This window comes from Galeopterus variegatus, unplaced genomic scaffold (genome assembly GCF_000696425.1).
Source record: "Galeopterus variegatus unplaced genomic scaffold, G_variegatus-3.0.2 Scaffold15, whole genome shotgun sequence".
NCBI lineage: Eukaryota > Metazoa > Chordata > Mammalia > Dermoptera > Cynocephalidae > Galeopterus > Galeopterus variegatus.
The window spans coordinates 553485-581427 of NW_007726126.1; the positions used below are offsets into that span (position 1 = coordinate 553485).

Genomic DNA, 27943 nt, shown 5'->3' on the forward strand with positions numbered 1-27943 from the left:
TTTCACCATACACTAAAGTCAACTCAAAATGGATTAAAGAATTAAATATACACCCTGAAACAATAAAACTTCTTAAAGAAAACATAGGAGAGACACTTCAGGAAATAGGTCTGGACACTGACTTCATGAATAAGACCCCAAAAGCACTGACTTCATGAATAAGACCCCAAAAGCACTGACTTCATGAATAAGACCCCAAAAGCACTGACTTCATGAATAAGACCCCAAAAGCACTGACTTCATGAATAAGACCCCAAAAGCACTGACTTCATGAATAAGACCCCAAAAGCACTGACTTCATGAATAAGACCCCAAAAGCACTGACTTCATGAATAAGACCCCAAAAGCACTGACTTCATGAATAAGACCCCAAAAGCACTGACTTCATGAATAAGACCCCAAAAGCACTGACTTCATGAATAAGACCCCAAAAGCACTGACTTCATGAATAAGACCCCAAAAGCACTGACTTCATGAATAAGACCCCAAAAGCACTGACTTCATGAATAAGACCCCAAAAGCACTGACTTCATGAATAAGACCCCAAATAAACAAATGGGATTATATCAAACTAAAGAGCTTCTGCACAGCAAAAGAAACAATTAACAGAGTGGGAGAAAATATTTGCAAAATATACATCTGACAAAGGACTAATATCCAAAATATACAAGGAACTGAAACAACTTTACAACAAAAAAACAAGTAACCCAATTAAAAAATGGGCAAAGGAGCTAAATAGGCATTTCTCAAAGGAACATATACAAATGGCCCAGACACATGAAAAAAAATGCTCAACATCACTCAGCATTTGGGAAACACAAATCAAAACCACACTGAGATACCATCTCACCCCAGTTAGGATGGCTAATATCCAAAAGACTGTGAATCATAAATGCTGGCGAGGTTGCGGAGAAAAAGAAACTCTCGTACACTGTTGGTGGGACTACAAAATGGTGCAGCCTCTATGGAAAATGGTATGGAGGTTCCTCAAACAAATGCAGATGACCCAGCTATCCCACTGTTGGGAATATACCCAGAGGAATGGAAATCATCAAATCAAATGTTCATTGCAGTACTATTTATAATAGCTAAGAGTTGGGGGCCGGCCCGGTGGCGCACTGCTACAATGCGCCGCTTGGGAGCACGGCGGCGCTCCCGCCAAGGGTTCGGATCTCACATACAGACCGGTTCCCGCTCACTGGCTGAGCGAGGTGCGGGCGCGGCACCGAGGGTTGCGATCCCGTTGCCGGTCCCGGTCCGGTACGGGCACGACACTGAGGGTTGTGATCCGTTGCCGGACACGAAAAAAGACAAAAACTCTCATACACTGTTGGTAGGCCTGCAAAATGGTGCAGCCTCTATGGAAAATGGTATGGAGGTTCCTCAAACAATTGCAGATAGATCTACCATATGACCCAGCTATCCGACTGCTGGGAATATACCCAGAGTAATGGAAATCATCAAGTCGAAGGTATACCTGTACTCCAATGCTTATTGCAGCACTATTTACAATAGCCAAGAGTTGGAACCAGCCCAAATGTCTCTCATCAGATGAGTGGATAAGGAAACTGTGATATATCTACACAATGGAATACCACTCTGCTGTAAAAAAAAAAAAAATGAAATACTGCCATTTGCAACAACATGGATGGACCTAGAGAAAATTATATTAAGTGAAATGAGTCAGGCACGGAAAGAGAAATATAACATGTTCTCACTTATTTGTGGGAACTAAAAATAAATAAATAAATATACAAATAAACTTGGGGGGACGGGAAGAAGACACAACAATCACAATTCCTTGAAGTTGCTACGACAAGCGAACAGATATGAGGTTGTTGGGAGGGAAGGGGGAGAGGAAGGGGGAAGGGAGTTTTCAGTAATGGGCCACAAGAATCAACCACATTGTATAATGATAAAATTAAATTAAAAATATAGATATATTACACATCATTACTCCCAATAAATTTTCAGCATCACTTAAGAATAGCTGAAGCTTTCCATTTTAAATCCACAAATGCCAATAGCTCTATGGCATAGTAATCCACTTGAAAAATGGAGAGACCTAAATTAGTGCAGGCCTATATTAGTGGAAATAGAGAAGGGATGGATTTAGGAGATGTCAAGAAGGTAAAACTAATATGAATTAAAGACTCAATGGATATGGGTCATAGATAGAAAAAGAATTCCCAAATTCCTCTGGTTCATGACTTAACAGATGATATCATCATTCATAAAAATATAGAAGGAGTAGATGTGGGCCAAAAAGAGAATGAGTTCATTATAAAGTGCCTCTCCCCAATCAGAAAAAATCTACATTCTTGTGCACTTTAACCAAGACAAATATATTCAGGGAAGACGTTGCCTCTCCATATGCACTATTACTACTACTTAACAACCTAAATTTATAACACTAAGAAAACCATTTCACTGGAGAGCTTTATTAAATGTCTCTGAAGTTTAGATACAAGATATATATATATAAATATTTTTTTTAAAGATGACCGGGAAGGGGATCTTAACCCTTGACTTGGTGTTGTCAGCACCACGCTCTCTGAAGTGAGCTAACCAGCTGTCCCTATATAGGGATCCGAACCCTTAGCCTTGGTGTTATCAGCACCACACTCTCCCAAGTGAGCCACGGGCCGGCCCTAGATACAAGATATTTAACAAACAAGCTTTCAGAGCAAAAACTGTTCAATTAATATAAATAAGTCTATGCACATTTTCTTTAGATTTAAGGCTTCTAGCTTCTACCCTATTAGGTGATTAGAAGAGAAGCAGAAGAACTACAAAAAAGATGAATTAGTACATCATACATAAAACTGCCATTAACTAGGACATCTGCATTTTCCCTGAGAAGGACCAGTACTTGGCAGACTTGGACAGGCACAAAAGCCTGTAATCTAACAGTTTGAATATGTTATACTATACTTTTTAAGGCAGAATACATCTGGAGGCTTATAAATATGGTTTAACCCTTATTGAATAAGAGAAATTAAACATCCTAAGAAGAAATCATTGAACTAAAAGACTACATCCTAGATAAAATGTCAATTACCATGCTTAATTTCAAAGTAGTGACTGTATTCTAAATAGTCCCATGGATCTGCTTACTTGCAAATCAAGTTTCTTTGCCCCATTATGGCAGTTATACATAATCAAAAGCCAATCTCTTTTACATGGTTTTGAATTTTCTGATACAACCCACATCTGAAAATTTTTCATCCTGCTATAAGCTAAGAAGAATGGAAACTATTCATGTTTTATGCAAGATGGACTTGTCTAAAGCCTTATTTCTTTTTTTTTTCCTTTTTTTTTGTCTTTTTTCGTGACCGGCAATGGATCGCAACCCTCAGTGTCGCGCCCGTACCGGACCGGGACCGGCTACGGGATCGCAACCCTGGGTGTTGCACCTGCACCTCGCTCAGCCAGTGAGCAGCCGGTCTGTATGTGGGATCCAAACCCTCGGCGGGAGCGCCGCCATGCTCCCAAGCAGCGCACTGTAGCAGTGCGCCACCGGGCCGGCCCCCTATCAACTCTTTTGAAGAGAGAAACTGTGCTCAGCGTTTGTAAGTTGCTGAAAATGTGGTCTAAATATCATATGCAGTTCACCTGCTCACAGGTTTGTATATTAGAGAGGTAGGGCAGCTTTACCTCTTAGTTTGCACAGAGGAACTAATAAAGTAGTAGGGCCTTAACTGCCCAACCACTGGTCCCAACATGTAACTGGACCCTCACTAGGAAGGGATTCCACATGGGCTTCATATTATAAAGTTTTAAGGCCTAATCTGTCGTTTACTATCTGTGTGGCCTTGGGAAAATTACATCACCTTCCTAAATCTGTTTTCTTATTTATAAAATAAGTAATATAATATCTACCTTGAAGAGTTTAAAAGGACTAAAAATTACTTATAAAAAGTATGTATGTAAGTAGATGTATGTACATATGCCTATATATAAGGAAGTGGGTATATATGTATTTTGAATGTGAGAGAGGAAAAGAGTATGTGTGTGTCTAAGACTAAAAATGCCTATCTTAGTAGGCTAGGAACTCTATAAGTATTATCAATTATTATTAGTAGTAGTAGCAGTAGTAGCAAGATTAGATTGATTATTTCTTACTACTGAATATGAACATAATTACTTACATAATTTAGAGCTTTTTAAGATTTAAAAATCATGAAATTATTTTATGAAGCACCTGACTGAAGCTAGAGTCATCCAAGCAGAAATCCTTCAATATACCATTCATTATTAATACTTAACATAAATTTTAGGCTCTATGGGGTGAAAATTTTGAATGATCCTGATTTAAAGATTACTTTGCTAAACTGCCTACTCAGGTGAAGATGCTATATCATTACATCATTAAATTATCCCTCTAAAATACTGCCCCTTCCTCCACAGAGTTCATGAAGGATGCTGAGTAAATGCTAAAAGAATTTGATGAATAAGTGGACTGTTCTGAATTTTAAAATATTCATAAACCAAAACAAAGTTTTAAAATGTGAATTCAAAAATAAAATTCAATAATAGCTGGCTTGTTTAACACTATTCTATTATGGACAGGCAATATAATTTACAAGCAGGAAATGCTGAAATCATCCATATTCCTTATTATTCCACAAAAATGTTTCACACAGCTTTCATCAGCAATTTTGCCCTAAAAAACACTAATCATAGTATTAGGGCCATCACTGGATCTGCGTGTAGTACAGTCAGGTCTAAAGCATTCAGCCAACAATCTCACCAAAAGTGGCAGAGCTAGAGGCCCTCAAAAGGGAAATGTCCAAAAGAACCTCAGATTTTCTTGCTGTGATGTTTACACAAATTTTTATAGATACTTAGATGTATATATTTATGTACTATAATTATAGTCCTCACCAACCCCACATAGTAGAGTACTTTACAATTTATAAACATTTTCATGGATAGCATCTCATTTGAGCATCATGACAACCCTGGGAGGTAAGCATGAGATATTAGAACCTCACTTAACAAATGAGGTAACTGAGGCTAAGATCAAATGACATGTCTATGGTAACGGAGATACAAAATAAGGCTGAATATCAGGCTGACACTCTTCTACTATAAAACAGTTCCATCCCTGAAAAGTTAGATTTTTTTTTGAATCCTCAAAAGCAAGACAGTAGGAAAATACCAGGCTAAAAGTCAGAAGATTAGGATCGAATCCCACTCTACAATTTTCTATCTGTATAAACTGGATAATTTACTTAACTTCTGAGAGCCTCAGTTTTCTCATCTGGAAAATGGGGATAATAGCATCTACCCTGCAGGATTACTGTGAAGAGTAAATGAGAAAATGTATTCCAAGGTCCTCCTTGTTAATATACCTAGGACACAATAGGTGTTTAGTAAATGGTAGCAACTACTTTTATTACTATTTTCCTTTTTCTTTAGGCCTTGACTGTCTCACATGTTAACAACGTTAAATAGGATTATCTTTAAGATTCTTTGTAGTTCTAAAAGACTATTTCTCTATAGGAAAGTGAGCTATTTCTTTCTATATTAAGAAAGTCTAGAGTTTCTAAAAGTGGGTCAACCCTCTCCCTATCTGTAGTTTCTCAAAATGTTCTAGCTTAAAAAAAAAAAGAGAAAATATAACTTACTAATAGCTTTGCAGCTTGAACTCGAACCACCCAGGAGCCATCACTGACCATATGACAAATTTTTCCAAACGCGTCATCAATTAAGCGAATTTCTTCATTAGAAGAAGGGATTGGGACAATGCTAAATTAAAGGAAAAAAAAGAAACCGAAACCACATGTGACAAAACATGAGCCTAAGGCTGCAGGTTCAATAAACTGCGAACAATCAATGAAAATTGGCACACATGGAAGTGATAACTGAGTAGTTCAAATCCTAGAATTATGAAATATATTTCAGAATAAACAAATCACTCTCAGAGTATGAACTAACCCTTTTAGTTGCACTGCAAATTTTCAGTGTCTTGAATAAAAGTATGTAACCCACCACAGGCTCCAAGATACTAGAGTATCTTGTAGCTATCACAGAGTATTTTATATCCTTAAGTTTATTATCTCCTGTAACTGAACTGCTATAAGCATGGTAAATCTCAGAATAAATCAATATAAAACATACAGTTAGCCCTCTGCATTCGTGGGTTCTACATCCAGGGATTCAACCAACCACAGATCGAAAGTATTTGGGAAAAAAAAAAACTGTGTCTGTACTGAACATGTACAGACTTTTTTCCCTTGTCATTATTCCCTAAACGATAACAGTACAACAGCTATTTACCCAGCATTTACATTATATTAAGTATTATAAGTAATCTAGAGATGATTTAAAGTATACAGGAAGATGTGCATAGGTTACTATGCCATTTTATATCAGAAATTTGAGCATGCATGGATTTCAGTATCCTCAGGAAATCCTGGAACCAAGCCCCTGCAGATGCAGAGAGTAAACTGTACTTGCAAAACTGCTTCTAAAAGAAGAGACAATTTCCAATTAGTCTTCGTGTGTATGTGTGTGTGTCTAAGTCCTAGAAAAACTACAAATGGAGCCTACCCCTAATAGTTTATTAACTTGTTCTGGTTTTCATTTTGGCTGGCAATTTAATAGAAAGGAAAAAACATCTTTTTCCTACAGAGGAGCTCTTCTATAAAATAAAATAAATAATATTTGTCTCTCCACCTAAAAGAATCACTGTGAGAATCAATGATTTAATTGCTGTTAAAATATTTTTAACTAGGAAAACACTACTTAAAGGATCATTATTCTCAAACTAACCTTGTATCTTTATCTGGCATTTGGCGCAAACTAAACTAAAATTGGTCCCAAACAATTTTAAAGATTTTTAAAAAGGGGGGGGGGGGCTGAAAAGTACTTGAGAAAGATAGTCCAATCTCTTTACTTACAGATGAGAGGTTGGGACCCCAAGTGGTAAAGTATCTTTCCTAGGGTACACAGAAAATTCATGGCAGAGATGAAAACCGGGAACCAGGCATCCTGATTTTCAGGGCCTGTGCTTTTCCCCTTCCACACTGCCTTCCAAAAATCTACCAACATTCCTTTTCTGGAGGTGGACTTTTTGCATGGTGGGAGGATAGAAAAATAGCTTAGCAATGAACAAAAGCCAGCTAACACCCACACTAACCTTTCAGGATAGAGCTGACTGACAACCCAGATAAGCTGGACTGCAGCACTGCGCACTTGTTCGTAGTCATCAGAGAGCAATTTACAGGCCTACAAGGAAAGATTCCAAAAGTCTATTAGTTCTGTGTCCTCCCAGGTGATGTTCAAACTATTTTCAAAATGAAGATAGGGTGGCTAAATAAGGGTGTCAATCAAAATACTTGTGGGTGGTTTTAATTTCTTGAACCTTTGCCCAACAATCTTTGTCATCTGCTCTGACTGTGCAGCATCCCTACCCATGTCTGAAAGCAGAACCACAGACTGATGGATAGCACAAATACTGTCTAGAGTAGCATCAAACCTAGCCAAGCTTGCTGGGAGTCTACAGTACTACTCTCACAAGCTCAAACACCAAAGACAGGTTTTTCCCCGCCTGTAAAATTAAAGCACATATTCCTGACCGACAGTCCATCCGAGACCTCAAGCATTCTAAATAAATGTAGAATTTTAATCCTAAACAGCCAAAAGAGGCCAGATGGTTCTGCTTTACTTTGTTCTGAGATCATCGGCCTTTTTTGATCTCCTCTCTCTCCCTAGGTATGCCCATGTCCCCTAGATACTGATGGTTCCAAATATCCCCCTCTAGCTCTTTCTCCTGAGCACCCCATCTTCATAACTACTTATAGCCTGCAACTCTTTTCATGGATGTCCTACCAACCTTTCAAACTCAACATAATCAAAACTGAACTCACTACTATTCCATCCTTACTCCCTTGAGGTCCTCATTGCTGCCTAGATTACTGACATAGTCTTATACCATTAAACATTTGAATCAGCTGACTAACTTTCATTCCTCTGTGTCCTTACTCTCCAAGCTTCCTTTAATCATTCGGCTTCCCACATAGTTTTCCTATAGGGAGAGAAAGTGGTGGTCATGCCAACACAAGCATTCTAGACCCATTCTATTTCATTTCGTAAAAGAATTAACTTGGCTTATACATCAGTAAAGTGGGCTTGGCTAATTATCATCTTCCCCCAAGTGATAAAACCACTCTTAGTAGGCTAACAAAATCTGATCTCTGAGCATGAATTTAGATTGCCTGTCACTAGATTCATTCAGTTATTCTTTAAGAAAAATACCACTTTGTAAGGCCTTTTGATTAGGCTGTCAATCAGCTTTTCCACAACTTCATTATGCCTTTCTTTACCAATACTACATTCATGTAACATCTTTTTATATGATCCCATGGTCTTTGTCACTCTCCTCCAGAAATACTCTAGTTTGTCAAGTGTAGTGCCCAGAACTGACTTTACGTATGGCCCAACCAAAAAGAGATCAGCAAGACTACCACTTTCTTTATTCTAAACACTACATTTCCTTCATGCAATGTGGTATTCATACTGGGCTACCTAAAAGTCCTTTTCACATGTACTAGTAGTATTCGACTACGTATCCCCCATACCCTTCCTGAAAAGTATGTTTTGGATATATCTTCACATTCATCCCAATTAATGTTGCCACTGCTAGCCAGCTAAAGTCCTTACATTTTCAAATTCTGAGAGCCACTGTGACACCCTCCCAGCTTCATGATACCTCGTTCCCTTCCCAACAGTAATCATTTAAGGTACCTGATTATAAATTGTTTGGTGTAATTTGAGTCCTCTTTCATGGAGCTGCAACTAGATAATAAAGATATAGTTTAAGAATTTGGGAAAAAGATCAATATTTCCAATGTTTCTCCACAATCTCACATATGTTCCCCCATTATATTAGATGAACACAATTCCTTTTAGCCAAAATCAGTGCTATATATAAAAGAAACCTGGTCAACGACTTTTCAGTAGAAGCACTCAAGCATTTAATAAATCTAAACCATGGACTGTTCCAAGGAAGTATCAGAAAAACATGAAACGTGAGCGGGCCTGGAAGAGCGATGTGACTTGGTATTACATTATAACAGGTACAGAATGTACCTTCCATGTTCCAGAAATACAGATGAAATCTGCCAGATAAGCCCAAAGAAAAGTACGCCTGCTATACAGGAATATGTCTTTGAGTTCTTTGATGCCACTACCAATACCTTCCTGAAAGTATGAATCAGATGTACACTGGGGGGATTCAGAATGTATCCAAGGTAGTACTGTCTATGAACTTTTAAAAAATGAGGGGGAAAAATATGAAAACTATCGCCAATTAGTTTCCATAATCATGTTTACCATGGCTTTTATAGCTGCTGTTCTGACACGTGGGTCTTGGTCACTAAAGTAATCCCCTACAATCTTCTGGACATCTCTGGCAGCTAGACCTTCTGTATCTTTTGTGACACTTTTCTCCAAAGAGCCAAGATTGCCAAGTAATTGCAGGCATTTATTTCTTACACCATGGGAGGTATCTGTCAGGTGCTGTAAACAGAAAAGAGAGAACAAAAGAACATGATTAAGATATCTTAAAAAACAAACAAAAAGCCCCAAACAAAAAAGCACTGCATCAACTTTGGGAGTGATTTCAAATACCATATTCTCACCACAGTCTGTCAAGCATCCTGTTGCTCGAGTGTGCATCCTCCCCCAAAAACATGAGTACTCAGAAAACAGAAGTCCCATTTTTTTCATACTTGTGTTCACAACAGTTAGCATTTTGCCTTATATAGAGTAGGTACTTTAACATTAGTCCCTAATTTTGTACTTTATTCACTCTCAAATTTTAAAACAAGACTCAGATGTAAATACTTGTAAAACTTTTTATATCCATACAGAAATATGCAAAAGTCTTAAGTGTATAGCTCAAAGAATTATCATAAAGGAAATACACATACAAAATAAGCACCCAGATAAAGAAAGAGAACATGATCAACACTCCAGAAATACTCCTCATGCCTTCTCCCAGCAACTATCCCATCATCACCACCACCACTAGCCACTATCCTGACTTCCAACACATAGATTCATTTTGGCCTTTTTTGTACTTTATAAAATCAAATACTATCTGGCTTTTTTTGCTTCGTATTAAGTTTGTAAGATTTATCCATGGTATAGGATCTATTATGGTTTATTCATTCTTGTTACTGTATAGTATTCCATTTGTGAATACACCAAAATCTATTTATCTTTTCCGTTGATGAATATTTCAGTTATTTACATTCTTTGGCTATTTTGAATAATGATACTATGATTATTCTTATATGTGGCTTTTGGTGTACATGTTCACATTTTTGTTGGATAGGAATGGAATTGCTGGGTCATAGGACATGCATATATTCAGCTTAAGAAGATACTACCAAATAGTTTTCCAATGTGGTTGTATTGATTTACATTTCCACCAGTGCTGCATAAGTGTTCCAGTTGTGCCACATACCTGACAACACTTAGTACTATCAATATTTTTCATTTTAGCTCTTCTCACCAGCATTTTAAGAAAATTATCAGTTATCCTTCTTTCATACCTAGTCCAGTGCTACTAAAATAAACTATTTTGCAGCAACAGGAACTTTGAAGAAATGAGTTTGTATACCAGGTGATAAAAATAATATGGAACTCTGGCTTTCAAACTTTTTTTGACTGTGACCCACAGTAAAAAATATACATTATATTGCAACACAGTACATAAAAACATATACAAAAACTTTAACAATAGTTACTCTTACATCTCCTGATGTACTCTGGCATTTGTATTCTATTTTGCTTTCAAAACACACCAATCACATCCCATGAAATTGAATGTATTACCTACTAATCAATCATGATCCTGAGTCTGAAAGACCCTGGTGTGCAGAAAGTGAATGGGTCTTGAAATTTAAAAGCCTGGGTTCACAGAGCTCCTTAGAGAAATGGCTGATTTCAGGACTGGGGCAAAAAATATGTAAGAAGAGCCTGGGACATCTAGTGCCAGAAAGCAAAGAGGATGTCAAGGACTAATGGAATCCAAATCAAAAGGAGGTAGAAACCAATCTGTAGAGGCTCCCACTGTCAACATTTACATGACACCAAAAGGAAGCAATCAAACAAATCCAGAATGTAGAAATGTAACACATTCTACAAGACAAATGACCGTTTCTTCAATGAACCAATAGCAAAACATAAAGAGAGCACTGTTATAGATTAAAAGAAACTTCAAAGACTATCCGAATGCAATATGTGGATCTTTTTGGATCCCAATCCAAACCAAACTAACCATAAAAAGATATCTTTAGTGCAGCTAAGGAAATTTTAATATGAACTGGTATAAAATAATATTAAGGAGTTACTGTCAATAATTACACCATGGCTATATTTAAAAATATATTATCAGTTAGAGATACATACTAAGTATTTATAATTTAAATAACATGTTAGGGATTTACTTTAAAATACTGCAGCAGACAATAACAAAAAAAGGTAAGAGGAAAATAGATGAAAAAGATTGCAAAATATAAATAATTGTGGAATTTACACTCAAAATTTAAGAATAGTAAATTTGAAATATCCCATAATATAACGTATTAAAACAAAAAGACCTAGCTTCAAATTGCAATTCTGACTCACTAGATGTGTAACACTGGGCAAGTCTTTGGACCTCCCAGAGCCTCAGTTTCCTCGTCTATAAAGAGGGAACAATAATATAATACCTGCCTTACTTAACTTACAGGTTTATCAAGAGACTCAAATAGGATACAAATGTAAAAAAACTTTATGTACTATAAACCATAATATGAATATTAGCTTTGCTACTATAATCTAAAATAGTAAGGAAGGTATAAAGTCACATGTGAAGCACATAATATGGTTTCATGAGGCAGTAACTACAAATACAATTGCCAATACAAAATGAGTACCTTTATTTTAAAAAAATTTTTTGGTGGGGCCAGCCCGGTGGCGAACTGCTACAGTGTGCCGCTTGTGAGCGTGGCGGCGCTCCCGCTGAGGGTTCGGATCCCACATACAGACCGGTCCCGCTCACTGGCTGAGCGAGGTGTGGGCGCGACACCGAGGGTTGTGATCTCGTTGCCGGTCCCAGTCCAGTACGGGCGCGACACTGAGGGTTGCGATCCATTGCCAGACACGAAAAAAAGACAAAAAGGAAAAAAAAAATTTTTTTTTTGGTGGCTGGCCAGTACAGGGATCTGAACCCTTTGACCCTGTTGTTACATAATGCTGTGCTCTAACAAACTGAGCCAAAAGGCCAGCCCAATACAAGTACCTTTTTATATTCCCTTCAAGTTCAAGATTTCTAGTATTTTCTATCTCTAAGTGTAATCACTGTTTTGAAATACACACAACTAGTTTCTGTCTCTCCTGCCTCTCTAGCCCCCATTTCTTTGCTATCTCTGTCGCTCCCTCTCTCCAACACTGGAACATACAGTCTCTCGAAGTACACTTCGTAACTGCCTATCCCTCCCTCCTGCCTTAATTCGACAATCTGCTATTGTACAGATGAAGAATGATACAGTTATGTGATCTGCCTAATAACACACAGATTAGTTAGTGGAAGAGCTGATACTAGAACCCAAGTCTCCTTACACTCACTCAATCCGGACCTAATTTCCCCACTCATCTGCATGAATAAATAATTTCATGATTTTGAAAACTTTGCTCACTATGTTGAAAGTTGGGCATTTGAAACTTAAGTACTTTGAAAGCTCTACAATACTTAACCCAGCTTTCTTTACATATATTTATACTGTTACTCCCAAGTATCACTATCTCCAGCCATGAAGAATTGCTCAGGTTTCTAATTACTGCCTGATAATTATAGTGATACTATATCAATAACCAATTCAATGATTAGCTTTCTAGGCTACCAATACCTTTTGTAAATAACACACACATATTCACACACAAACATAAAAATAAAAAAGCAGGAAGATGTATCTAGGTAAATATATTAAGGATAATATTGTCTAAGAAGGAAGTTACAAACATAGATGGAGGAAAAAAATTGAACGAACATTGTGGTGTTGGGTATGAATTACAAGTAGAGATGATAACTCATGATTTTCACTGCATATAGATAGATATAGTAATAAATGGATATAAATGTATGTATATAATGTACGTATATCAACTGACTCTGTCCACTGAGAGAGCCCAAACTCAGCAACAACCCTACAGCAATGAGAATACCTAGCACCCAGCTCTTGGTTTCTAAATAAAATTCTCCATTAAAAGGAACCAAGGATTCTTGGAGAAGGGCTGATTCCAGCTCTAGAGGAAAGAAAGCACAAGATGAGCCTGAAAAATCTTATTGTGCCAGAAAGAAAGGAAATATTCAAAGGATATTAGAGCGTAGTCAAAAGGACACAGAAACTGGCTTGAAGGGCCTCCCACTTGGCCATGTCAGGGAATTTGAACATCAAGCTAAATGACAGTAATAGATTCAATCCACTGAATAAAACAAGAAAACTATGGCTCCATAACTGATACAAAGTGAAAGTGTTGTGACAAACAGAATATTACATAGTTTCGAAGTACCTCCCCATAACATATTTATTAATTTCAAAGGGAAGAAGAGTAACTTTACAGAGAAGCCACCTGACACACCATGTTAACCAATGATCAGAGTAAACATTATCAATAATAGAACAATTTAAAATGGTGTACCACCTAACAGGATAAAATGAGAACAACATCACATCTGTAATATTTTGTCAAAAATAGATAACTTGAATCTAATCATGAAAAAACATCAGACAAACCCATATTCAAAGAGGTTCTACAAAATAACTATCTTACCATTTTCAAAAGTGTCAAGGTGATAAAATCAAGGAATGACTCAGGAATTTTTCCAGACTGAAGGTGACTAATGAGATATGGCAACTAAAACACAACATGTAATTCTGAATTGGATCCTTTTCCTATAAAGAGCATTATGGAGGTGGTGACATTCAAATGGGGTTTGAGGATTGGATAGTAATAGTGTGTTGTGAATGTCCTGATTCTGATGGTTGTACTGAGGTTACGGGAAAAGACATCTTTGTTTTTTAGGAAACACACACTAAAGTATTCAAGGGTGATAAAGTATCATGTTGACAACTTACTCTCAAAAGGTTCACAAGAAAAGAAAGTTCTTTATTACTGCACTTGCTATTTTTCTGTTAAGTTTGAGATATTTTAAAAATTAAAAAATTAAACATTCTAAAAAAGTAAAAAGGAACAAAATAACCATACCATTTCATAAACATCAGAAAAGTATTACACTGTCCATAAGAATAAGTGTACTTTAAGACCATAAAAAGAAAGAACCACACCCACACAGGTGCAGGGAATACCTCCAAGGGGTATGGGAGACCTTGTAGAGAAAGGATTTCACAAATTCTTTTGCCTTTTGTTTAAAAGTCAAAGTGGCACAGTGGAATGAGCACAAACTGGAATCAAACAGATCTAGGTTTTTTCTTTTTTTTTTTTTTTTTTCTTTTTGTCTTTTTTACTGACCGGCAACGGGATCGCAACCCTCGGTGTTGCACCCACACCGCACTCAGCCAGTGAGCGGGAACCGGTCTCCACATGGGATCTGAACCCTCGGTGGGAGTGCCGCTGCACTCCCAAGTGGCACACTCTCCAGTGCGCCACCAGGCCGGCCCAAACAGATCTAGGTTTGATTGCTGGCTCTGCCACTTAGTATATACGTGATCTTAACTAAGCCCATTAAGCTTTCAGAAATCCCTAATTTGTAAAAATAGTAATAATATCCCATACCATGAAGTTTTATGGTGAATGGATTAAATGAATGCATTTAATAATTACTGTATGTAAAATCAGCTAATAATGTCTGGGACATAAAAGACATTCAGTAAGTACAAGTGCCTAATATAGTGTCTGGCATTTAGTATGTTCTTAAAAAAAAACCTTCTTAAGAGAAAGGAAACAGGTAGGAAAAATGAGAGCAGGTGATGGCAAAGAACAGAAAAGGGAGAAGAAGGATCAGAGGTAGCAGAAGTGGGCCAACTCGATGAAGTAATTAAGTCTGATGATCTGGGACACACAAGCATGAACTTTCTAGCAATAGCTGTCTAACCACAGAATATTCTGTCATGAAAGGTAGCAAGCACCTGTTAATAGTCCCCCTGTTAATGCTCCAGGGGAAAATTCATGAAATAAGTGGGAACCTAGACTTTTGGTGAGAAACTATGTCCTATGAGAAGGTGGTGTGTGGGCAGGCAGGCTTACCTAGGGTAGGGCAAAGGAAACCTCATGAGAAAGCTTCTATGTACAGAGTGAGGCTCTCAGAGTGGGAACTTCCCATTTATAAAAACGGCTCAATCAAGCATTTTAGCTCAGTTAATTCTTTGCTTCCCCGTTATTTAGGCAACAAAAATGTCAAACATACACTTTCATGTCCCCACAATGCCTTCTATATAGTAAAGACTCAAAATAATCCATCAAAATTAGATACTGAAACTAAGAAAGTCAAAAGAAACTTCCAGATACGAAGCTGACAATGACTGTTTGTCACAGTTAATAGAGCAGTTTTTTTGTTAATGAACTGTTTATATCCAGTACGAAAGCATCATTTCTTATGTGCTTTCAGATCCTAAAAGGCTGCTGCCTCTGTTACACACACTTCATTTGACTTTCAAACAAACTAAAACCTTCTAGCTTCTAATAAGGTAACTAGGCAACAATGATGCATAACCAACCTACTACTGCACACTGAATCTTAACCCAAAAGAGAGTCTAAGTCACACCCTTAGGGCAACAATTACAATTTTATGATGTCCTTCCCCTGAAGGACACTTCTTGAATCACGGCCTCATCATTAAGAACTGTCAAGTATCTGCAGATGCTATTTTGGTGTTAAAGGTGCCATCATTTTTATATTAATGGAGTGAATAAGCAAACCATATCTCAAATAATAAGAGCAATCTGTGTCAAAAATAAAAATAAACTAACCCAAGCTTTAAAAATTTTGCTATAGAGAAAAATCAATGGCTAAGTATATCAACAATAGCTGAGAATAGAGTTAAATAAGACAAAAATAACTTATTGACTCGTTCAGTTTTGAAGTGGGCTAGTCATAAACACAGAAAAAAATTCAGAATACTCTGTATGGAAATGATTCTAATGGATACCCTCTTCTACACATAATATCTCTTTGGGTAGTATTTCCTATATGTTTACAAAAAGCTCTATAGTTCTGTTAACTTAGGCACTTAATATACTTTGGCTATATTACTAAAGGAATAGAAAAGAAACAAAAAGAGACTGGAAGAAAAGGAGAGATGAAGACAGACAAAGAATTAAATTGGGCTATAAGGAAGCCTTATGAGCAAAGATAGCAAGATCTCTGCTCTCTCAGAAAAATCTTCACAAATAGGAATGAAAGCAGAAGACCTCCAATTTCAATTGTGCAGATGCTACACAGGAAAAGAGTATTAATTTTCTGGCCAAATCTGTGAACTAAGTCTCTTCATCTCTCAAATGAGGATTAGCTGTCCAACACCTCAAATAATAACTGAGAGGATAAATGAGATGAACTTTTAAAAGTACCCTGAAATGCACCCAAAAGCATGACCCTTCCTACAGTGATACGAAGACTATGGCAGAATCACATTTTGTACTTAAAAATTATAATAAAGGGACAATTTAAATTTCAAAAAATAATAACTAAAGGAATAGACTGTAACATAGTAAATAAAATAGGAGATGAAAGGTAGGAAGGGAAGGAGGGAGAGAAAGCTCTCTTTATGGCAGAATGGCAACCAACAGACATAGAAGGAATAATAAGAGTTAGAAAATCAACATTTTGCATAGATCAGAGTAATAACTTACTCAGGCAAAATTTCCTAACAATTGCTAAAATAGTGGGTAAAAATTTGATGAGGAAGAGAATATTTACATAATCTCAAAGAATCTCTCCAAATTACTTATTTTTGTATTTTTTATAAACATTATTTTCAATTGACAAATCATAATTATATAAATTTGTGGGGTACAGTGTGATTTTTTGATACACGTATACAATGTGGAATGATTAATTCAAGCTAATTAACGTCTCACACCTCATTTTTTGTTGAAAGACATTTGAAATGTACTCTCTTAGTTATTTTGTCTTTTTTTGGTGGCTGGCCAGTACAGGAATCCAAACCCTTGACCTTTGGTGTTATCAGCACCACACTCTAACCAAGTGAGCTAAGGGGTCAGCCTTAAATTATTTTGAAATATACAATACATTATTATGTAGACAACCTGCCGTGCAGCAGATCTCAAAGCCTATTCCTCCTGTCAAACTGAAACTTGGAACCCTCTGACTAGCAACACCCCATTCTCTCCCTTCACCTGCACTCCCAGCCTCTAGTAACCATCATCCTACTCCCTACTTCCATGAGTTAAATTTCTTTAGGACCCACCTATATGTGAGATCATGTGGTATTTGTTTTTCTTTGCCTGGCTTATTTCATCTAGCCTAATGTCCTCCAGGTTCATCCATGTCTCAAATGACAGAATTTCCTTCATTTTTAAGGCTGAATAGTATTCCATTGTGTACATATACCACAATTTCTTTATTCATTCATCTGCTGATGAACACTTAGGTTGATTCTCTATCTTGTCTATTGTGGATAGTGCTGTAATAAACCTGGGAGTGCACATATCCCTTTGACAGACTGATTTAATTCCTTTGGATATGAACCCAGAAGTAGGATAGCTGGATTATATGCTAGTTCTATTTTTAGTTTTTTGAGGAACCTCTATCCTGTTTCCTATAACGGCAATAATAATTTACATACCCACCAACAATGTACATGGGTTCCCTTTTCTCTCCATCCTTACCAGCACTTGTTATTTTTCATCTTTTTATTTGGATTTTTTTGTGGTTTTGGAGGCTGGCCAGTATAGGGATCTGAGCCCTTGAGCTTGGTGTTACAAGGTGGCATTCTAACCAACTGAGCTAACTGGCCAACCTATCTTTCACCTTTTTGATAAGAGCCATTCTAATATGTGTGAGGCAATATCTCACTGTGGTTTTAATTTACATTCTGAAGATTAGTGATGCATGAGCCTGTTGGCCATATGTATGTCTGCCTTTTGAGAAGTATCTTTTCAGGTGCTTTGCCCATTTTTTAATCGAGATACTTTGGTGTTATTTTTGCTATTCAGTGGATTTCCTAATGTATTTTGGATATTAACCCCTTATCAGATGTATGCCTGCAAATATTTTTTCCTTCTCTGTGGGTTGTCTCTTCACTTTAATTTTCTTTTGTTATGCAGAAGTTTCTCAGTTTGATGCAATCCCATTTGTCTATTTTTGTTTTTGTTGCCTGTGATTTTGGGTCATATCCAAAGAATCATTAACCAGATCAATGTCACAGAGCTTTCCCCTATATTTTCTTCTATTAGTTTCACAGTTTCAGGTCTGCCTTTCCCCATTGTGTGTTCTTGGTACCACTGCCAAAAATCAACTGGCCATAAATGCATGGGTTTATTTCCAGGCTTTCTATATTGTTCCATTGGTCAATGTATATGTTTTTATGTTATGTTGATTACAATTGCTTTGTAATATATGAAATCAGGGAGTGTGATGCCTTCAGCTTTGTTCTTTTTGCTCAAAATTGTTCCAGCTATTGAATGTCTCTTGTGGTTCTATAAACTTAAAGAATTGCTTTTTGAGGCTGACCTGTTAGCTCAGTTGTTTAGAGCATAGTTCTAATAACACCAAGGTCGGCTGCACATCCAGGCCAGCAACGGAGCCACCCCCACGCCCAGGGGGTCCTGAAAGAAGGGGGCCATGGGACTTAGTCCCGCCCCCACAGCTGCACATCCAGGCCAGCAGCAGAGCCAGCCTGATACCCAGGGAGTCCTGAAAGATGGGGACCTCACAAAAATAAATATAAATATAAATTTGAATTTAAAAAATTATAACAGCAAGCTCAAGGGTTCAGATTCCCATGCTGGCCAGCTGCCAAAAAAAAAAAAAAAAAAAATTGCTTTTCTATTTCTGTGAAAAATGACATTGGACTCTTGATAGGGACTGTACTGAATCTGTATATCACTTTGGGTAGTATGGATATTTTAACAATATTAATTCTTCCAATCCATGAACATAGGATCAAATTATTTATTAGTCACAAGAGAAAATAACAACACTACAATGAAAAACCTGGAAGATGAGATCTTAACCAAATATCAAAGTTAACATCATCCATAATGAGTCAAACATCATCTGTGCCTTACATTATGAAACACTGAGGACACAAAATTACTTATATTGTATTCCTGTCAAAACGCATAACCTGAATCTAAACAGAGAAAATATCAGATAAAACCAGCCTAAAAGACATTCTACAAAATAAATGCTCTATACTCTTCAAAAATATCAAGATCATGAAAGACAAAGAAAGGCTGAGGAGTCTTTCCAGATTAAAGAAAACAAGAGAGACATGAAAACTAAATACAGAAAGTGATCCTGAACTAGAAAATAAATATTTGCATAAATGATGATATTGAGACAATAGGTAGAATTTGAACAAGGTTGTACAGATTAGTATTAGTATTATAACAATGTTAACTGATATCCTTCTTAAGAAACACACATTTAAGTATTTCCTTTAGTGGAAAAGGGACATGATGTTTGTGATTTATTCTAAATGGTTCAGAAAAACATGATTGTATATATAGAGAGATAATGATAAAGCAAATGCAGGAAAATGTTAACTATCGGTGAATCAGGAAAAAGGGTATACAGAAATTCCTCATACCACTCTTGCAATTTGTTTACATGTTGGAAATTACTAAGGAGTTTGGATTTTGTCCTACATTCAACCCAATGCTTTCCCAAAATTCTTTTTCAGTGAAAGGCACCACCATCCAACATAGCACCTAGGCCAGAAACCTAGGAATCATCCTCTACAATTCCTTCTCCTTCACCCCATGTTTAATCGATCACTAAGTCCTGTCAATCTTACTTTCTAAATATTTCTCAAATCTATCCACATCTTTCCATCACTTTAATCCAATCTTCTATGATCTCTCTCACTTGCACTACCACAGTAATTTCTCAAGAGCTATAACGGCCTCCTCTCCAATCAGTTCTCTGCAACACAAGAATAATCTTTATGAAATGCAGTCTGACGTCTCCTTCTATCTGTCCTCTACTCAAAACATTTTAATGGCTTCTTAATTTTATGCTCTACAAGACTCTGTCCCCAGACCAATAGTTCTTAAATTTTTTGGTCTCAGGATCCCTTTACACTCTTATAAACTATTAAGGAATCCCAAAGAGCTTTTGTTTATGTAGGGTATCTCTATTGGTATTATTTATATTAGAAATGAAAACAGAAATTTAAAAAATATTTCTTTATTAATTCCTCTACAATAATTACTATTACATATCTACTTTTGCACTCAATCTGAGCTATGTTGTTTTCACTGAAGTAAATAAAGAAAATCTAGCACCTAGAGATATGTAGCTGAAAAGAGAGGAACCCACAGACCCCTTCAAAGTGTCCCTAAGAACCTGGGGTCCTCAGACCACTGCTTTAGGTTTACTGTCTTTTCTAACTTCCTCTAACACAGTATGCTACTTTCTGCCACAGGACGTTTGCACATGCTGTTCCCTTTGCCTAGAATGCTTTTCTCACCCACTCTTAATATCCCATTTGCTTAATTTCCTATTTCCTACCATTCCTTAAGACATTAAAGTCTAAGCTCAACTATCAGTTCCTTTAGAAAAGCTTCACATAATTCCCTAGTTAGGTTAAGTCCTACCCCTGCCCCATATCCCTCTTTTGGAGCAATTAAAACAATTTTAATTAAGAAATCCTGCCTGATCCCCTTACCAGCCAACTGCCAAAAACAAACAAAAAAAGAAATCCTGCCCTGGTCTTCTATTTGTCTTTCAAAATCCAAGGTATATGTTACCTCTTCCAGAACGCTCTCCTGTAACACTTCTCCTCTCACCCGCTAAGATTTTTTTTTTTCTTTTTGTCTTTTTTACTGACCGGTACCGGGATCACAACCCTTGGTGTCGCGCCCGTACCAGGGACCGGCAATGGGATCGCAACCCTCGGTGTTGCGCCCGCACCACACTCAGCCAGTGAGCGGGAACCGGTCTCCACATGGGATCCGAACCCTCGGCGGGAGCGCCGCCGCACTCCCAAGTGGCGCACTCTCCAGTGCGCCACCAGGCTGGCCCACCCGCAAAGATTTCTTTCACTCTTTCCTCTAAGCAACTTTTATATCTGTTATTTCCGTTATTGCATGAAACATACTATAATGTATTGTATTTCTTTTATAAGTGTGACTATTGGCTTGTTAGTTCCTTTAAGGAACCCATTTCTTTTTTTTTTTTTTTTTTTTGTTTTTTTCCGTGTCCGGCAACGGATTGCAACCCTCAGTGTTGCCCCCGTACCGGACCGGGGACCGGCGACGGGATCGCAAGCCTCGGCGTTGCTCCCGCGCCTCGCTCAGCCAGTGAGCGGGAGCCGGTCTGTACGTGGGATCCGAACCCTCGGACGGGAGCGCTGCCGCGCCTCCCAAGCGGCGCACTATCCAGTGCACCACCGGGCCGGCCCAGGAACCCATTTCTTCAAGGAAGATTCAAGGGTACTTCAAAAAGTTTGTGGAAAAATGGAATTAAAAGATAATATGAATCTTTTCATGAACTTTTTGAAGACCTCTTGCATACAGATGGCCAATAAGCACATGAAGATGACATCACTAGTCACTAATCATTAAGAATAGCAAATCAAAACTGCGACGAGATACCACTTCATACACATTAGGATAGCTATTGTCAAAAGAATATTGTGGGCAAGGATATGGAAAAACTGGAACCCTTGTGCACTGTTGGTAGTAGTGAGCCTTTGTGGAAAACAGTATGGCAGTTCCTCAAAAAATTAAAAATTGAATTACCATATAATCCAGCAATTCCGTGTATATACCTGTATAAAGGCTGCCATAACAAAAAAACCACAGGCTTGTTGCTTTGCTTCCCACAGATTTATCACCCCTCTTCCCCCTGGGTGACAGAGCCACAAAAGGATTACTCAAAGCCCATCTCTTCCATGCAGTGAGAGACCCCAAAGGGGTTAATCTCCCAGAACCCTCAAGAGCGAGGCATTCCTTCCTTGGGAAATTAACCACGAATTGGGGTTCTCTCCCCACATTTATTTTCCAGACCAGGAAGTTACAGAAAAAGAACATAGGTGGGGTAATAGTTTAATAATAGAGGCTGGTAACAAGCAAAGTGACATTCCATAATGCAATTTGTAAGAGGTTAAGTCAATCCACCAACAAAGGCTTGGTCTTAGAAAACATTCTCTCTCCCTATAGCAACTTCCCAGTATCTTTACATATCAATTAATAACTTGTCTGTCCTTGAGCCAGCAACCTTGCTGTTTTACAATTCTTTATCTTACAACAGAGACTTTTGGCCTGGGGAAAGTTTCCTGTCTTTTGCAAGGTTAACATTTTACATGTACTTTTAAGAGGTCAGGCTAAACCTGAAACTACAGGGAACAAGACTGTGAAATATATTTGCTTTAAAAGCGTAAGTATACGCCACACAGGCTGGGTGGCTCAAACAACAGAAATTACTTTTCTCACAGTTCTGGTGGCTAGAAGTCCAAAATCAAAGTGCTGGCAAATTCAGTATCTGGAAAGGGCTTTCTTTCTGGCTTGCAGACAGCTACCTGCTCATCATGTTCTCACATGGCCTTTCCCTGTGCATGGGGAGAGAGCTTTGGTCTCTATTCCTCTTCTTATAAGGAAACTAGTCTTATTGGATTAGGATCCCACCCTTATGACCTCATTTAACCTTAACTACCTCCTTAAAGGCCCTATCTCTAAATAAAGTTACAATGGGGGTTAGTGGCTCAACATATGAATTTTGGAAGGACATAGTTCTGTCCATGAAAAAACCCAAAAGAACTGAAAGCAGGGAATGAAAGAGATACTTGTACACTCATGTTCACAGCAGCATTATTCACAATACCAAAAAGTGGAAATATGCCAAGTGTCCATCAAAGGATGAACTCAAGTATCAAAAAAAATGTGGTATACACATACAATGGAATTTTATTCAGCATTAAAAAGGAAAAAAATTCTGGCACGTGCTACAACGTGAATGAACTTTGAGGACATTATGCTAAATAAAATAAGCCAGACAGAAAAGGAAAAATATTATATAATTCTACTTATATGAATTAACTAGAGTAGTCAAATTTATAGAGACAGAAAATAGAATGGTGATGGTTGCACAACCTTGTAAATGTATTTTACACCACTGAACCACTTTAAAATGGGTGAAATGGTATATTTTATGTTATATGTATTTTACCATAATTCTTTTTAAAAAGTTACGCATAGAATTACCATATGACTCTGGAATGTCACTCCTAGGTATATATCCAAGACAACTGAAAACAAAAGCTGGTACACTATTATTCACGGCAGCCTTATTCACAATAGCCCCAAAATGGAAACAATCTAAGTGTTCATAAACTCACCAAAATTCACTAAAGGGTAATTTTTAAAAATAGCTTTATTAAAATATAATTCACATACCATGTAATTCATCCTGTTGATGTGTACAATTCAAAGGTTTTTAGTATATTCACATATATGTACAAACACAGTTTTCAAACATTTTCATCATTTCAAAAAGACACTCTCTCCCCGACTCAAAAAGACACTCCATTCCCTTTTGCTATCAACTTCCTATTCCTCTCTCAGCTCTACCTTTAGGCAACTAATAACATACTTTATGTCTTTGTAGAATTACCTACTGTGGAAATTTAATATAAACAGAATCATATAATATGTGATCTTTTGTGTCTGGCTTCCTTCACTTATATGTTTTCAAGCTTTAACCAGGATGCAGCATGTATTGGTATTTCATTCCTTTTAATGGCCAAATAATATTCCATTGTATTTTATTAATCAGTTCATCAGTTGATGGTCATTTGGGTTGTTTCCACCTTTGACTGTCATGAATAATGCTGCTATAAACACTCACGTACAAACTTTTGTGTGAACGTGTTCCAGTTTGCTGGTAGATACCTACAAGCAGAATTACTGGATCATATGGTAAGTTTACATTTAATTTTTTGAGGAACTGACAGACTATTTTCCAAAAAGGCTGAGCCACTTTGCATTCCCACCAGCAATGGAAAAGAGCTCCAATTTCTCCATATCCTCACCAACACTTGGTATATATATATATATTTTTTAAATAGCCATCCTAGAGGTGTGAAACAACATCTCATTGTGGTTTTGATTTGCATTTCCCTAATGCCTGATGATTTTGAGTACCTTTATGTGTGTTTATCAGCCATCTGTATATCTTCTTTGGAGAAATGCCTATTCAGATCTTTTGTACATGTTTTATTTGGGTTATTTATATTTTTACTATTGGGTTGCGAGAGTTCTTTATATAGTCTAAATACAAGTCCCTCATTTATATATATTGATTTACAAATTGCTATGCATTGATTGTCACCCCCAAACTCACTGAAACTTGATCCCCACTGTAATAGTGTTAAGAGGGTAGGAAAACAAATGATGGCAGTGTTCAAAGGTGGCACCTTTAAGAGGTGACTGGATTGTGACGACTATGCCCTCATGAATGGAACCCATTTGTGGAGTAATGGCTTAATGGTTTAGTGGGTTGTCATGAGAGAGGCACTTGTGGCCTTATAAGAAGAGCAAGTGAGCACATTAAAGAGTTCTAGCTTGCCATCCTCACCATGTGATTGCATGCATCACCCTGGGAAGCTATAGAGTTCCCACCCAGACAAAGGCCCTCACCAGATGCGCCCCCTTGACTGTGGACTTACCAGCCTCCAAAACTCCAAAGAAATAAATTTTGTTTCTTTATAAATTACCCAGTTCCAGGTATTCTTTCATAAGTAACAGAAAATGAACCAATACACAAATATTTTTTCCCGTGCCATGGGTTGTCTTTTCACTTTCTTGACAGAGTCCTTTGAAGCACAACTTTTCAATTTTGTTGAAATCCAATTTATCTATTTTTTTCTTTTGTTACTTGTCCTTTTGTCATATCTAATAAACCGTTGCCAAACCTAAGGTCATGAAAATTTACCATTGTTTGTTTATTTATTTATTTTTTTTATTTTTAAATTTTGGCAGCTGGCCAGTATGGGGATCCAAAACCACTATGTTTTCTTCTAAGGGTTTATAGTTTTGGGGCTCATATTTAGAGATCTTTGATTCATTTTGAGTTAATTTTTGTATATGGTGCAAGGTAAATTTCCAACTTCATACTTTTGGTTATAGATAACCAGTTGTTCCAGCACAATGTGTTGAAAAGACCACAGTAGTCCCCCCTTAAGGTATATATGTTCCAAGACCCCCAGTGGATGCCCAAAACTGCAGCTAGTACCCAACCCTATACACAAGTGTATTATGATTTTTTCCTATACATACATACCTATGATAAAGTTTAACTAAGCATTTATCACGCACGGTGGCAATAACTTTTGCAGTTTGAGGTGCAACATCAAAGCTCGCACAATTTCTTTTTCCTTCACAATTTCATGGATAAAAAATTCTTTCTTACCATAGATCTTAGCAACCTCAGCATATGATTTTTTTTCTTTCCTTAGTAAGTCAGGAACTTTCACCTTTTCATTTGAAGGAATTACTTTACAGCTTCTCTTTGGCATATCCGAGCCACCAGCATCACTACTCTTGCACATTGGGGACATTATTAAGTAAAAATGAAGGTTACCTGAATATAAGCACTGCTATACAACAGCCAATCTGATAACCCAGAACACAACTAAGTGACTAGCAAACAGTGTAGAGCATATAGTGTGGATGTGCTGGACAAAGGGATAATTCATATCCTGGGATGGAGATGGATGGTGTGAGATTTCATCACTCTACTCAGAATGGCATGCAATTTAAAAGTCACAAATCATTTATTTGTGGAATTTTCCATTTAATATTTTCAGACTACAGTTGACCACAGATGACTGAAACCGTGGAAAGTGAAATTGCAGAGAAGGGGGGACTACTGTACTCTTTCTCTGTTGAATGGTATTATTGTCACTCTTGTCAAACATCAGTTAACCAAAGATGCATAGATTTATTTCTTGACTCCCAATTTTCTATTCCATTGATCTTTATGTCTATCTTTATGCAGTACCATGCTGTCTTGATTACTGGTACTTTATAGTTAAGTATTGAAACTGGCAAGCCTGAATCCTCTTATTTTGTTCTTTTTCAAAACTATTTTAGTTTCCTTTGAAATTCCATATATTATCCAGAGTATATGTTTTGTACTTTTTGGTAAATTTATCTGTATTTTATTGTTTTTGCAAATAGACTGTTTTCCTAATTTCATTTTCAGATTGTTCATTGCAAACATATAGAAATGTAATTGATTTTTAGTATATATATTGATCTTGTACCCTGCAACCTTTCTAAACTCACTTATGACTTCTAATAGTTTTTCAGAGGATTTCTTAGGATTTTCTATATACAAGGTCACATCACCTGTGAATAGAGATGGAGACAATTTTACTTCTTCCTTTCTGATACGTATGCCTTTTCTTTTCTATGCCTAACAGCCCTGGCAAGAACCTCTAATACAATGTTAAATAGAAGTAGGAGAGAGATAAAAGGACATATTTGTTTTCTCTCATCTTAAGGGAAAGCATCCAGTCTTTCAAAATTAAGTATGGGATTAGTTTTCACCTTGGCCTCATAAAATGTGGCATATGTATTAGCATAATGGATTAGGAGGAAAGAGCATTCACTACAAGAAGTTGTTTGGTTTTTACAAGGGAATTTTGCCACCCATCTTGGCAAAAAGAGCAGTGAAGACAAAAGTCCTGATCACAGTGACTCTGACTGGCATGCTCCCCTGCCCCACACCACGGACATGACCAAATATGGCTTTGCCTTTCTGTAATAATGATAATGTAAGCTTAGACTAAAAGAATTCCTTTCCAACTAATGACATTAAGCTTTTTTTCCACATAATCAATTTGTACTCCCAAAGTTCCAAAAAAGCAAGAAGGAACAGCTTACATACTTTTCTTCAGTAAGTCAAGAGGGGCAGCTGCTGCCCTCAGTGCCGGGCCAGGCGGCACAGCCCCGCCACCGGGACTCGGGATCCGGCGACTGCGGTATCTGCCGGGGAGGGGGCTGTCACCTCCCCGGCCCTGGGCGCCGCTGGAACCGCGAGCCAAAGAGAGACTGAGCAGGCTCCGCCACTCGGCGCCTGGCCTCGCAGCCTCTGCCCTCAGCACCGGGCCAGGCTGCGCAGCCTCGCCACTGGGACTCGGGATCCGGCGACTGCGGTATCTGCCGGGGAGGGGGCTGTCACCTCCCCGGCCCTGGGCGCCGCTGGAACCGCGAGCCAAAGAGAGACTGAGCAGGCTGTGGCGCGAACGGGAGCCAGGAGCACCAGGGGCGGCGAGAGGCGGCCGGGGAGGATCTGGCTGCGGAGGCTACTGCAGGAGCTCAACGGGGGAGTACACCACAGGAGCACAACGCGGGAGCTGAGACTCACCAGAGGGAGCGGCGTGAAGGCCCCGCCATCTTCCTGGTAGTCAGTTTTGGACTTACCTGACACTAGTGTCCAACGGAGTAATCACTGAAGTAGCCATACCAAATTGGCAACCCCAACAAAATCTTAGTCAGGCAATAGTGTCAAACCTGAGGACTATGAAACCCCCTGCCACAATGAATAAACATCAAAGAAAAGACACCAGAAACAGGAAAAATCAAGAAAGTACACCACCCAAAGATAATAAATCTCAAGCTCTAGATCCTATAGAACAAGAAGCCCTTGAAATGACTGACAAGGAATTTCGAGTGATAATTCTAAGGAAACTGAATGAGATACAAGAAAACTCAGCTAGACATCATGATGAAA

At 37.8% G+C, this 27943-nt stretch overlaps 1 protein-coding gene across 1 annotated transcript in view; it reads right to left on the minus strand.

The window, feature by feature from the left end:
• INTS4 (integrator complex subunit 4) overlaps positions 1-27943 on the minus strand; it is a 124390-nt gene that overhangs the window by 72097 nt on the left and 24350 nt on the right. The window contains exons 5-8 of the mRNA XM_008565996.1: positions 9343-9528; positions 8755-8805; positions 7148-7236; positions 5634-5754 (exon numbers count right to left, since the gene is read on the minus strand). Of these exons, the coding sequence (XP_008564218.1) occupies positions 5634-5754; positions 7148-7236; positions 8755-8805; positions 9343-9528 (447 nt within the window). The remainder of the gene's footprint in view (positions 1-5633; positions 5755-7147; positions 7237-8754; positions 8806-9342; positions 9529-27943) is intronic.